Here is a 13,485-nt window from a genome sequence, read left to right as displayed (position 1 = left end):
GAGAAGCAACCCCCAGCTCCACTCCACACCCCCTTCCTGCCTATAAATAATCCCAAGTGTCACTTCAAAGGGGACAGGGAGCGCGGGAGAGGGGCTCCCGTGGCCGGTGGGTTGGGGCAGCGGGCGGTGCACACCACGCCCCCCACCCCGGGCGAGTTTGCATAAATAAACAAATCCAAGCCGTCGGCCCCGCAGGAGGGGGAGGAGGAGAGGGGAGGAGGAGAGGGGAGGGGGGCGGGAGAGATTAGTTTGGGAAGTAGCACGGATTGCTCATCCGATCCGTGCAGCCGCTGCTAGTGTGTCAAGTTACAGAGGCGCCGGAATCGGCCCCAGCGCTCCTCGGCAGCGGCCACGACCCACCTCTGCCCATGGGGCCCTCCATGTGCACCCCTTCGCCCCGGGACTGAAACTGGCTCGCCCGGGCGACGGGAAACACCAAGAAGGACAGACATTGCTGAACCAACTCCGGACTGCAGATACTTGAAGGGAAAGACTGGGCAGAAAAGAGAGCCGGCCAGATTTCCCTAACTTTCCTGGACTTGGAACGTTCTTCGAAGCAACTTTTTTTTCACCTGGGTGTACCCCCCGATTACTGCTGGTTTTTTTTTTTTTCTCCCCCCGTTCCCCCTCCAGCTGCTATTTTTTCCATCCTCTTTGCCGAGAGCAAAGGAAAGGGACATTTTTCCAGCGACACAAGCCTTTTCCCTACTGCCCCGGAGCTTGAGATCGCGCTTTGGGGCAGCGGCTCTCGCCTTTATTTATTCTATTTATTTATTTATTGGTTCTCAAGACGCGAGGGGATGGTAGCGGAGCGCTCCCGCAAAGCGACAGCCGCCGGTGCCCGCGGCCCTGGGGAGCTGGGCGCACCCGGGACAGTGGCGCTGGCGGTGGCGCCGGCGGAGCGCTGCGCGCGGCTGCCTAGCCCGGGGTCGTGCGGGCTGCTGGCGCTGGCCCTCTGCTCGCTGGCGCTCAGCCTGCTCGCCCACTTTCGGACGGTCGAGCTGCAGGCCCGGGTGCTGCGCCTGGAAGCGGAGCGTGGGGAGCAGCAAATGGAGCCGGCTATTTTGGGACGAGTCAACCAACTGCTGGATGAGGTCTGTGCTCTTTGTTGCTGCCTTGTATTCCTTCCCCGCGGCGCCCCCTCGCGCAGCCTCCAAACTTTGGACCAGCCAGTGCCCGTGGGCTCGCTCTCCACCGCGCGGTGCGCCCTGGCCTCGCCCCAGTTGTCTGCGGGAGGGATGGGGCCAGGGACGGACGCTGCCCTGCCAGCGGGCAGGAGGACCTGGGCGGCTAGCGCAGGACCCCTCGGCTCCCGCCTAGAGCAGGCGTCTCCCACGTTCCGCGCCGCCGGGAGCGCCCTGAGCGCGCGGGGCAGGTGGAGGAAGGCTAGGCGCGGAGGCGCGCAAAGGCGGCCAGGCTCCGTTTCTCCCTCCCGGCTCCTCGCCAGGGCAGTGTGAGAGCCGCCCAGCGCCCACGCGGCGGGACTTGAGCCCGGTGGCCCGGGGCCGAGGCTTGCTGGGCCCCCGCAGCCCTCCCCATCCATCCCTTGACGATCAGTGCTGCCTTTTATTGCCATATTCTGTTGGGAAGAGAGAGGGAGTGAGTTATCCCCGGGGCTGAGGGGGACAGCGAACAGTCCTTGCAGGACGTGGTGGGCTGGTCTCTGCCCAGACCGCTAGGGCCCAGGTGTTGGTGGTTTCGGTTATGCTGTCCTTGGGCACAAACAAGCCCTCACTGTCTTGTTCTGAAGCTGTGTTTCTTGTCCCAGGTCCCCTGGAATGGTCCCCAACATTTTGTGTCTGTGTGTCTTTCTGGGAAAAGGATGCTGAGTTTTCTCCCATTCCCCAAATGTCCTTGAACCTCAGTGTATTAGAAGCCACTAGTGTCTCTTAGCCAGGACAATCCCGAGAATCATGAAGAGACCCACAGTCCACAGAAAGTAGGGACACACAGTCTGAGGGGTGCTACCCGACTAGCGATTGGCCAGGAGACCATTAGGCCAGGTGATGTCTGAGGATGTGGATAGCTCAGGGGACCCAGGGCCTCGTATGAGGGGAGGATCCACAGGTAAAGGCTGCGGCCATCCGGGAAGAAGTCCTGGAACAGGCTGGCCATGGACAGTTTCCGAGGGGAAGAACTGGGGGCGCATCTCTTACTTAGTAGGAGATGGTGTATCGAACAATGAAGAGCGGGAGGTAGAGCCCAGCAGGCCTGGCTTTTATCCCCACTCTGCTACTTAGAAGCTGTGCCACCTGAGGCAAACACTCTAATCCCCTGAGCTCCACTCTGCCGTCACAACGGTGGTGCTGATGGTAAACGTGAGAGCCCAGCTCTGACGGCAGCGGTGCCGTGGCCATACTGGCATGATGCCCCAGTACCCTACAGCCAGCATCTTCTCAGTGCCTCTACCAGGCAAAGGCTGGCACTTGCCGAAGCAGCTCTCTGGGGCAATCACAGAGAGCGAGGTCAGAGGGCCAGAGCAGAGCAAGTTTACTGATGCCAGAGGTGCACCCGTGACTGCTGCCGTTAGCTCATTCCCACGCTCTGCCAGGCCCCAGGGAAGCCGGATGGCTCCGTCAAGCCACCCACGGTCCCCTGGGACTCCGGGGGAAGCCGGTGGACTCCGCAGTGCCGACAGACGGCCTTTGCTGGCTGGTTGGCTGTGCACAGGGGACTGCTGCGTGGAAGGGAGGGTGTTGGGACGTGAAGGCTGCCTCAGGTATCCCTGGGGTCCTGGCTGCTGAGAGACAAACGTCTGACCCTGAGTGTCCTGCCCAGTTCCTCTCTCCATCATCTCCCCTTCCTGGCCCCTCCTGCTGGCCAGGGCGTGCCCCTGCCCTTTCCTCAATCCTGGCTTCCTCCGCTTAAGACTTAGCCAGGCCACGCCTCATGCTCCCAGGACCTTGGGGGTGACGGTGTTATCCACCAGGCTGAGCCTTCCTGTCTAAACTCCTACTGACTGTCAGACCCCCATTTTGCAGATGGGGGAACTAAGGCTCAGAGTGGGGCTGTAGATTCCCAGGGACATGTGGCGAGATCCAAGATTAAAACAAGCTTCCAGGGACTCTGCCCCCAGTGCTCTCCCCAGTGTGTCTGCCACCTTCCATTGTCCACTCTCAGGCGCTTATTCCGAAAGTGAACCTGAGAGCCAGCTGCAGGTCAGGCATTGTGGTGTGGGGCACGTTTCTGCCTTCCCGAACTTACAGGCAAGTAGGACACAGAGACGGGAGTGGACAGTGACCACGTCATGTGAAAAATGCTACGAGGATGGAAGTAGAAGAGGTCTAGGGCCCCTGATGGCAGTGGCTCCCTGGGAAAGTGATTTTTCAAGTGAAGACTTACAGGGTGATTAGGAGTTTTCCACGCAAATGGGGATGAGTATGGGGCAAAAGGAACAGCTTCTGGAAGCTGAAAACCAGAGAGAGAGACAGGTAGCTGAGGTCAAGAGGGGCCTTAGAGACACTTTGATCTTTGTACGAGCAATGGGGAGCCGTGGAGGGGTCTTGAGGAAAGCAGTGATGTACACAGAAGGAGGTGAAGAGCCAGGTAGAGGAGGGATGCCAAATAAGAGGCTAGCACGGACCAGAGAGGACAGTGGCCTGGCCAGGGCCCTTGTGGAGACAGAGAGGAATGAATGGAAATGGCAGCCTCAGTGGTGGGACCTGAGGTCATAGCAGAGGGCATTGGGACAGAGGGAGGGAGCGGTCCTGTGCGGGGAGGGGCAGGTGACCTGGTCTAAATGGCGATGACCTCAGGAGCCCTCTCCTGGAGGGGCCTGCGGGCCAGTGGCTCTGGAAGTGACTCTCTCAAGGCTGCACTGTCCAGTACAGTAAGCACTAGTCACACGTGACTCATTAGACTTAAGTTAATTAAAATTAAATAAAATCTAAATGTAGTTCCCCAGTCACACTAAGCCATCTTTCATATAACTGCTTGACAGATACCTGAGTGGCCATCAGACAGGACAGTGCAGCCTTAGAACATGGATGTCACCACATAAAATTCCATGGGATGACTCTGTGCTTGGAGCAGGCAGAGTCTGGGCCAGCAAAGGTGTTCAGGAGCAACTCCACCCTTTCCCTCCTCCACCCTCTCCTCTCCTCGCTCTGTTCTAGGTCAGAACAAAGAGCAGAGGTGAGGAGAAAGGTGAGAACTGGGGCCACCGGAAACTCCCAGGTGAATAGGACAGGGGAATGGTTTTGTTGCAGAATGAGTCTGTGAAATGGGCATGCAGAGGATTCCTGCCCACGGAGGCCCAAAGGCACCCCGTGTGCCAGGATTCCAGCTGGGCCTTGCCAGCCGTGTGGCCTCAGGCACGCCCTCACCTCATATCCCTTTTCTGTGAAGCCCTGGCCCTGCCTTCCTCCTGGGGTTGCTGTGGGGCTCTCAGGAGATGGCAGGTGGAAAAATGCCCTGAAAGGTGCCACCACAACAGGTCACGAGTGCCTCTGGAGAGCTCCCTGGAGCACGGGGCAGCCAAAGGCAATCCATCCCGGAGCCAGTGAGCCTGGGTCCCTCCCTGAAGGATGGAGGAAGGGCCGTGGGCAGGGCCGTCCTGGGGAAGCACACAGCCTGAGCGATGGCCTGGAGGCAGCGGTCCAGGGCCACATGCTCACCACCCATCCCAGTGGGGAAAGCAGCATGCTGGGGGCGGAGGCCGTGTCTGGGAAACAGGAGGGAGAGAGGGGGCCAGGCTGAGGGGACTCCATAGGAGAGAAGCCTGTAGTGAGGTGAGGCAAGGGCAGATGTGAGCAGAAGCTGCGATCTGAGTGATCTGAGCTACTGGGAAGGGGGTGGGTCAGGGCCAGGAGAGGAGTGTGGGGGCGGGCGCCCGCTCAGGGGAGTTGGGAGTGTGGCTTCCAGACCGCAGCTCCAGCTCTTCCCCCATCAGCGCCTCTCTCCCGGTCTGGGACCCTTAATGAGCGCTCCAGCTGCCCGTTAGTTGATTTGCTTGCTGTGAAAAAAAAAGGAATGTCCCAAATGGAGGAAATCAGATGTCACCTAGGGCTGGGCAGACAGTGTGCGATGACAGAGAAGAGGGTGGAATTTAAACTTGCCAAATCCATTTAGCAGGCTGAGGGGGAGCAAGGGGGTGTCAGCAGCCACCTTCAAGGTGAATGCTGAGGGAGGCCAGGCTGATTCCCCTTCCCCAACCATAAGAGTAACAGCAACTCTGATAGGAGGATACAATGGCCAGTGCTATGCACATTATCTCTTTCCATCCTCATGACTTCCCCAAGAATTGACAGGCTTATTACCCCATTTTACAGATGAGAAGACTGATATCACTGTACCTCCATCCCACTGTCTCTGATTCAGTCCTTTGGGTATTGATGGCATTTTCCACTCCAAGAATCCCCTGGGAGAGGAAGTAGTTGAAACTTCCAGGCTAAAATGTCAAGGAACCCCAGGCAGACTCTTTCATCCCTAAAAATAATAATAACAACCCTTACAAGAGGAAAGGCTCACATTTATAGAGTGTGTACAGGAGCCCCTTATTGAACTCTTTCCAGGGGCATTTGGAGGAGAGATCAAAGCAGTGGCTGAGAGATTAGGGCTCTGGATGGGGTCCTCTAGGAATGAAGTACTGAGATGAGACAGGAGCAGGCTCTTAAACAGAGAATGTGTGTGTGGCATGACCTGTGTAGAGTGCCCTGCGTACATCCCAGGTACCTGGACCTCAGTTAATGGACAGACCTTAGATCCAGGTGTCCTCAGATATCGCCAGTGCTCCCCTGAGTCAGTCTTAAAACTACTCCTCTTTTCATGCTGTGAGTAAATGACTGGTCTTAAATGACTAGTTTTAATAAAAGAAAGACCCTCAGAGACCCTGAAGTCTAGTTCCCTCACTCTACTGATGAGAAAACAGGTCCAAAGCTTCACACCAGGCGTCAGATGAGCCTGGAGGCAGGACCTCTGTCTCTGGTGGGCATCTCCCTTCCACACCGCACCTCCTTCCTGGACAATAGTGTTTGCCTGGCCAAGTGGCGGCCAAGACAAGGCAAGCGTGCGCTTCACTCTCCACTTCTTGGCCCTCAGCAGACATTATTAATCACTTGCCATACACTTTCTCACTGAGCTTACAGACAGCCTTAGAATCCTCTTCAACACAGGAAGCTACTACCCCGCTAGGAAGAGTTGGCATTCAAGACACAGAGCTATTGGGGAATTCCCTGGCAGTCCAGTGGTTAGGGCTCAGTGCTTTCACTGCCAACGACCTGGGTTCAATCCCTGGTTGGGAAACTAACATTCTGCGAGCTGTGCTGCCCAGCTAAAAAAAAAACCTGAAGAACTATTTCCTGACTCTAATTTTTTAAAAATACAAAGAAATATTTCCTAGAGATAAAACTAGGGAGAGTTGTTAAAGTTTCATTGCTTCTCTGAAAGCCTTAAAACTAGCAAGTGGCTCCAAACCACACTGAGGACCCCCAGCCCTCATAGGAAGACAGTGGGGAAAAGTCAAAGCATATGAAACAAAACGCCGTCTGCCTTACGCATAGTCTCCCAACTTGACACTCTCAGAGAGATGCCTTTTCCCCTATTCCAGACTTGCCCCCATGCCTCTGGAAAGTCTTCCCAAAACACCGTGACCCAAAATGGCCCTTCCCCCTGCTGACTTCCTGAATAACTGCCTGGCCGTGCCAAGTATCTAACTCAGAGAAGGAAAATAGGGCACGTGCTGACTTCTCTCACCCCAGAACCACAGCAGGCATTACTAATCACTCAACACACGCCCAGGGAGCCTACCTAGGTTTCAGAATCCTTCTCAACACAGCTCTCCAGGTGGCCACTCCCAGTCTACTCGAGTCAACACACAAGATAAAATCTGTTGCCAACCATGGCTTAGCTTCAGACGCATTGTGCAGTGAGCCCTCCTCTCCACTGCCTTTCAACATCTTATCTCTGCATTTGATCACATACAACTGAACGGGTGGGGGCAGGAGCTCCCTGGTCTCCAGTCCTTCACTGAAGCTAGCCTGGGGCTTTGCACAGAGTAGGCAGCCCTCACCAATTAGCTGCTGATTTAAGGTCCCACTGCCAGAGGCCAGTGAAGCCATCTCAGAAGTCAGCTCCCTTCCACCCACTCCCCCAACCCAGACCCAGCTGTCTGCCCAGCATTTGCTCAGGGGGTTGTGCCCTGGAGCTGGTGTTTTGCAGCAGTTAGAGGCTGAAGTGAGGAACTCCTGAGTCACAGCTGCACCGCAGGTCCCAGCTGAGAGTGGGGATGGCTCAGTGTGGTGTGTCCTCAGCTGGACAGAACAGCTGGGAGCATCCCTCCTCTGCCATTACCTAGTTGTGTGACCTGAGTCTCAGTGCTCCAACCTGAAAAATGGGCACAACATCCTCTTAATAGTGTTTTTGCAGGATTCAGATAATAACAACTGGAACCATTACAGCCTCACTCATCACTGGTGGAGACAAAATGAGGCTGCATAGTGTCCACAGGTTTTTTTAAATGTAAATAGAATTTTTGAGAAAAGTGAAGTACAATTTTGAACACACCAAAATGGTTAGTTAAACTTTATAAAAATAAGTGTAATATTTGCTGCAGAGCAGCTTGTTCTATGCGGAGAGCCAACTCTTTGGAAAAGACCACATCTATTAATTAATTTAATTCTCACAATAATCCTATGAAGCGGTTATATTTTTACTATTCTCTTCTTACAGAGAAGAGTGTGGAGGCCCAGAGAAGTTGCTTTACTTTCCCAAGGTCACACTGCTGCTAGTAAGTAGCAGAGCCTCAAACCCAGGTAGTCTGCCCCAGAGCTGGCATTCAGAGCCACATGTGTAGACCGTCTGTATAAAGTACCACATTGCCCTAAGTCAGCTGAGGCAGGTCACAGAGGCCAGGTTCAGGGACTGTTCAATTCAGTTTGTCACAGGGGTGGCACTGACCGAGTGGTCAGTTCAGTTCAGTTCAGTCGCTCAGTCGTGTCTGACTCTTTGAGACCCCATGAATCGCAGCACGCCAGGCCTCCCTGTCCATCACCAACTCCCGGAGTTTACTCAGACTCACGTCCATCGAGTCAGAGATGCCATCCAGCCATCTCATCCTCTGTTGTCCCCTTCTCCTCCTGCCCCCAATCCCTCCCAGCATCAGAGTCTTTTCCAATGAGTCAACTCTTCACATGAGGTGGCCAAAGTACTGGAGTTTCAGCTTTAGCATCATTTCTTCCAAAGAAATCCCAGGGTTGATCTCCTTCAGAATGGACTGGTTGGATCTCCTTGCAGTCCAAGGGACTCTCAAGAGTCTTCTCCAACACCACAGTTCAAAAGCATCAATTCTTCAGTGCTCAGTCTTCTTCACAGTCCAACTCTCACATCCATACATGGCCACTGGAAAAACCATAGCCTTGACTAGACAGACCTTAGTCGGCAAAGTAATGTCTCTGTTTTTGAATATGCTATCTAGGTTGGTCATAACTCTTCTTCCAAGGAGTAAGCGTCTTTTAATTTCATGGCTGCAGTCACCATCTGCAGTGATTTCGGAGTCCAAAAACATAAAGTCTGACACTGTTTCCACTGTTTCCCCATCTATTTCCCATGAAGTGATGGGACTGGATGCCATGATCTTCGTTTTCAACCTTGAGCTTTAAGCCAACTTTTTCACTCTCCTCTTTCACTTTCATCAAGAGGCTTTTGAGTTCCTCTTCACTTTCTGCCATAAGAGTGGTGTCATCTGCAAATCTGAGGTGATTGATATTTCTCCTGGCAATCTTGATTCCAGCTTGTGTTTCTTCCAGCCCAGCGATTCTCATGATGTACTCTGCATATAAGTTAAATAAGCAGGGTGACAATATACAGCCTTGACGCACTCCTCTTCCTATTTGGAACCAGTCTGTTGTTCCATGTCCAGTTCTAACTGTTGCTTCCTGACCTGCATACAGATTTCTCAAGAGGCAGGTCAGGTGGTCTGGTATTCCCATCTCTCTCAGAATTTTCCACAGTTTATTGTGATCCACACAGTCAAAGGCTTTGGCATAGTCAATAAAGCAGAAATAGATGTTTTTCTGGAACTCTCTTGCTTTTTCCACGATCCAGCGGATGTTAGCAATTTGATCTCTGGTTCCTCTGCCTTTTCTAAAACCAGCTTGAACATCAGGAAGTTCACGGTTCACATATTGTTGAAGCCTGGCTTGGAGAATTTTGAGCATTACTTTATTAGTGTGTGAGATGAGTGCAATTGTGCGGTAGTTTGAGCATTTTTTGGCATTGCCTTTCTTTGGGATTGGAATGAAAACTGACCTTTTCCAGTCCTGTGGCCACTGCTGAGTTTTCCAAATTTGCTGCCATATTGAGTGCAGCACTTTCACAGCATCATCTTTCAGGATTTGAATTAGCTCCACTGGAATTCTATCACCTCCACTAGCTTTGTTCATAGTGATGCTTCCTAAGGCCCACTTGACTTCACATTCCAGGATGTCTGGCTCTAGATGAGTGATCACACCACCATGATTATCCGGGTCGTGGAGATCTTTTTTGTACAGTTCTTCTGTGTATTCTTGCCACCTCTTCTTAATATCTTCTGCTTCTTTTAGGTCCATACCATTTCTGTCCTTTATCGAGCCCATCTTTGCATGAAATGTTCCCTTGGTATCTCTAATTTTCTTGAAGAGATCTCTAGTCTTTCCCATGCTGTTCTTTTCCTCCATTTCTTCGCATTGATTGCTGAAGAAGGCTTTCTTATCTCTTCTTGCTATTCTTTGGAACTCTGCATTCAGATGCTTATATCTTTCCTTTTCTCCTTTGCTTTTCGCTTCTCTTCTCTTCACAGCTATTTGTAAGGCTCACATTAGCATTTTTGTTTTAAGAATGGCACTGAGGCTTACATCAAGTCTTGGTGATAAGGACCCTCAGGAAAGTCCCTGTCCAGCCTTGGCTTCCAGAATGTTTGGGCTTCCAGGAGGGAGGGGCTGGGTCTTGTCCTTTGGACACTGAGCTGTCCTCTAAGGAAGCGTAGCCCAAAATCTGGGAGTCATCCCCAGGCAGAGCAGAGTCGTTCAGGCAGAAGATTCTGCACAAGCCCCAGTCTCAGCCCTGCTGTGTAGCCCTGTGCTGCTTCTTTTTTTCCTCCCTCTTCTTTCCTGCTGCCTTCCTATATCACGTGCATCTATCTGTCTGCCTCTGCAGTTTCTTGAATGTTTCCTTTTGGATCAAGATAAGGATAAAAGTCCTCCAGAAACTTAACCTTTAAAAGTGACTCTCCCCTCCTTCTCTCATGTCTGCACACCCTCAAAGGCCTGCCCCTGGACTGGTGATGGGTCAGCTGCATACTGGTACCCGGAGGACTTTAAAATACACCAGGGCTGACTCCCCTTCCCTAAACCCTGATGTGAATCCCCGTGGGCAGGGTCTGGCAGTGGGTTGTCTAACGAGCTCTGCAGTTGATAGTCCCTCCCAGGTTGCTCTGCAGCAAACGTTGCACTTATTTTTATAGATTTCTTTTAACTAACCATTTTGGTGTGTTCACAATTGTACTTTATTTTTATCCAAAGAGTCAGAGACAGAAACTGCATCTGTTTCCCCTGAGCCAGGACCACCCTGTGCAGTTTACCCAGGGCCCCTCGCCTGAGTCCAGAGCAGTGCTTCAGGGGCTGATGGAGGCAGTCAGCAGGGTCACAGTGAGACTCAGTAACAGCCCTACCACGCACTGCACGGTTTGAAAGCATGGGAGGGTTAAAGAAGGGGAAGCATTGGGGTTTATTTTTTTTGGAGCAGGATGTTGGGTTTTGGTTTTGGTCTTGTGTGTCCATGCTAAGTCACTTCAGTCGGGTCTGACTCCTTGCGACCCCATGGACTGTAGCCCACCAGTCTCCTCTGTCCATGGGATTCTCCAGGCAAGAATACTGGAGTGGGTTGCCGTATCTTCTTCCAGGGGGTCTTCCCCACCCAGGGATCAAAGCAGTGTCTCTTACATCTCCTGCATTGGCAGGCAGGCTCTTTACCACTAGCGTCCTTTGTTTACATATATATTTTCCCCCCTTTGGCTGCAGAGGCTCTTCATTGAGGTACACAGGCTTAGTCGCCCTGCAGCATCTTAGCAGTGGGATCTTAGCTCCCGATCAGGAATGGAACTTATGTCCCCTGCATTGAAAAGTGTGTTCTTAGCCACTGAACCACCAGGGAAGTCCCTTGGTCTTAGTTTTTCAGAGAATAAAATCAGCTGAGTGTTTGTCATCCACCCAGAAGAAAGGAGGTTATAGGAGAAGCCTCAGGAATGCTTCTCTCATCTCTTTTGGTTGGATTCTTCCCCTCCCAGAAGCAGTCTTATTGAGTCCTCAGTAAACTGGAAAGAAAGTCAGCAAGCTCCTCCAAGGGAAACTGAGGCCCAGGTGTAGAGAGGGGCTGGGAGGGCCAGAGGAGGCTGGGGTCCTGGCTCTTCCACGTGTCGTCTGCTTGGCAGGCAGGCCTCAGCAGCAGCCTCAAGTGGGCACTCCCGTCTCCTGTCTACAGAGCTCCTGCCCAGGGTGCTGGCCTCCCTGCAAAATCTCTCTGTGCCCCAAAGGGCGGGGATGTGGCTGTTGGCAGCAAGGACTCTTCCAATCCTTCAAAGGGTGAGGGCAAGCCAAGTACAAAGGGGCGGAACTGCCCGCTTGAGAAGCTGGGCACAGCCTTCCTGGAAGACACTGGACCCCTGTCTCCCCTCCTGGAGATTATTGTGGATTTTCCCAAATCCCTACGTGGCTGGAGTCTACATAGACTGGGTCTCCTCAGCCCCCTTTCTTCACCTTTCCCTCATCCCCACCTTCCCTGGCCTCCCCACTGCCCACAGTCCAAAGCGAGGTCTCTGTCTTTCCTTAGCTCAGCTCACAAGCCGCCACGGGCAGCTCTGGTCCACCCTGCCCCCTGCCAGGCAGCTCATTCTTACCTGTTTTTTAAGTTCATCCAGGGAGGCCCTACTACCCCCGGAGGACACATCTTCCCCACAAAGGCTGTCGCAGGACGTGGGACTCTTCCATCCTCGGGACTTTACACCTGCAGCCTCCTGGTACACTACAGATGGCCCGTGAAGGTGCCTCTTCAGCCACCACTTGGAGGTTTTCTGCATCGGATCATGTTCTGACAAGGTGGCCTGTGAGGCAGGACAGGAACAGGGATGAAGAAAGGGGGCTGGTTAAAGGGACATTAGCTGAGGTTCTCCCAGAAATGGCCTATGTGACTTCCCTGGGAGCTGGGAAGGTGGAGACTTGGGAAGTGACATGGGAAGTGAGGGTGGTCCTGCCACCTCCAGCATCTCCCTACTCATAGAATCAGAGTGTTAGAAGGAAAGGAGTCATGTGCTGGGATGAATCCCCCAAACATCCCTGGTTCTCAGACTTACACACCCTCAGTAACGGGGAGATCCCTAGCTTGTGCAGCTGGCTACTCCGTGATCAGACAGCTCTGGCTGTAACGTGTGGGTGTTCTTCATCTCCTCAGAGCTCCAGGTCCATCCTACACCTGTCATCCCACTCCTCCAGCATGTCTTGAAAGCACCTCACATCCAGCATCTCTCAGCTAAGCAGGACGTCCGCCCCTGCACACGCAGCACTGCACGTCCTGCCTCCAGGACAGACTGAGCATCTCAGCCTCCCACAGAGCCATCCTCTTCTGTGTGTCATGCCTGCCGTGAGCCACCCAGGCCTCCCTTGGCTCTCCTAGGCCACGGCAGGAGACCCTCACTCATCTGCCCCTGTTCACTCTGCCCCGCCCCTTTCATCATCTGCGTGGCAGCCAGGATAATCTTTCAAAAACTCTAAGTATGATTACCCCAGTTCTCTGATTATAGCCCTTTAGTGACTTCACTGGAGAAGGAAATGGCAACCCACTCCAGTGTTCTTGCCTGGAGAATCCCAGGGACGGGGGAGCCTGGTGAGCTGCCGTCTATGGTGTCGCACAGAGTTGGACACGACTGAAGTGACTTAGCAGCAGCAGCAGTAGTGACTTCATATTGCTTTTTACTATGATCCATGAGGGGAGGCCCTTGCCACCCTCTCTAACCTCATGGCTCACCTTCTCTTAGAGTCCAGCCAAATGGTTGTATGTGGTCATGGCTAAGAACACAGATTCTAGACCCAGATTGCTGTATTCAAGCCCAGCTCTGCTAATTACTGGCTGTGTGACCTTGGGCAAGTGGGTTAACCTCTCTGTGCTTTGGCTTGTATCTCTATAAACCGGGGTTAAGGATAGTAAGAGTATCGCCCCCTTGTGAGTGTTGTTTTTAGGATTAAAGAAAGTTAAAATAAGTGCTTTGAGCAGTGCCTGGCACTCCAGGAATAGATGTTGCAGTCTCCTGAAAAGAGTCAGTCTCCCCACTGCCCCACCCACTTAGGACAGCCGCAAGGAGAGGGTCATGGGCGCAGAGCCACGTTCAGATCTTGCCTCTGCTCTTCTTGGCCGTGTGCTAGTTGATTCACCTGTCTCTGTCTCAGTTTCCTCATTCATGGGTGGGTTTCTGTGAGCACTGAGTTAATATGTATAAGACTGCTGCCTGGTTTCTGAGAA

At 53.0% G+C, this 13,485-nt stretch overlaps 1 protein-coding gene across 10 annotated transcripts in view; it reads left to right on the top strand.

Moving 5' to 3' along the window:
* The window catches only part of COL13A1 (collagen type XIII alpha 1 chain), a 153,781-nt gene continuing 140,518 nt past the window's right edge, over positions 223-13,485 (top strand). For all 10 annotated transcript variants that reach the window (XM_018042567.1, XM_018042560.1, XM_018042564.1 and 7 more), the window contains exon 1: positions 223-1,094. In XM_018042567.1, coding sequence (XP_017898056.1) covers positions 801-1,094 — 294 coding nt within the window. In that variant the 5' untranslated portion in view covers positions 223-800. The remainder of the gene's footprint in view (positions 1,095-13,485) is intronic.

The sequence above is a fragment of the Capra hircus genome, chromosome 28 (assembly GCF_001704415.2).
Source record: "Capra hircus breed San Clemente chromosome 28, ASM170441v1, whole genome shotgun sequence".
NCBI classification, from domain to species: domain Eukaryota; kingdom Metazoa; phylum Chordata; class Mammalia; order Artiodactyla; family Bovidae; genus Capra; species Capra hircus.
The sequence above is the reverse complement of the archived record's forward strand: the minus strand, read 5'-3'. Positions and strand labels throughout refer to the sequence as shown.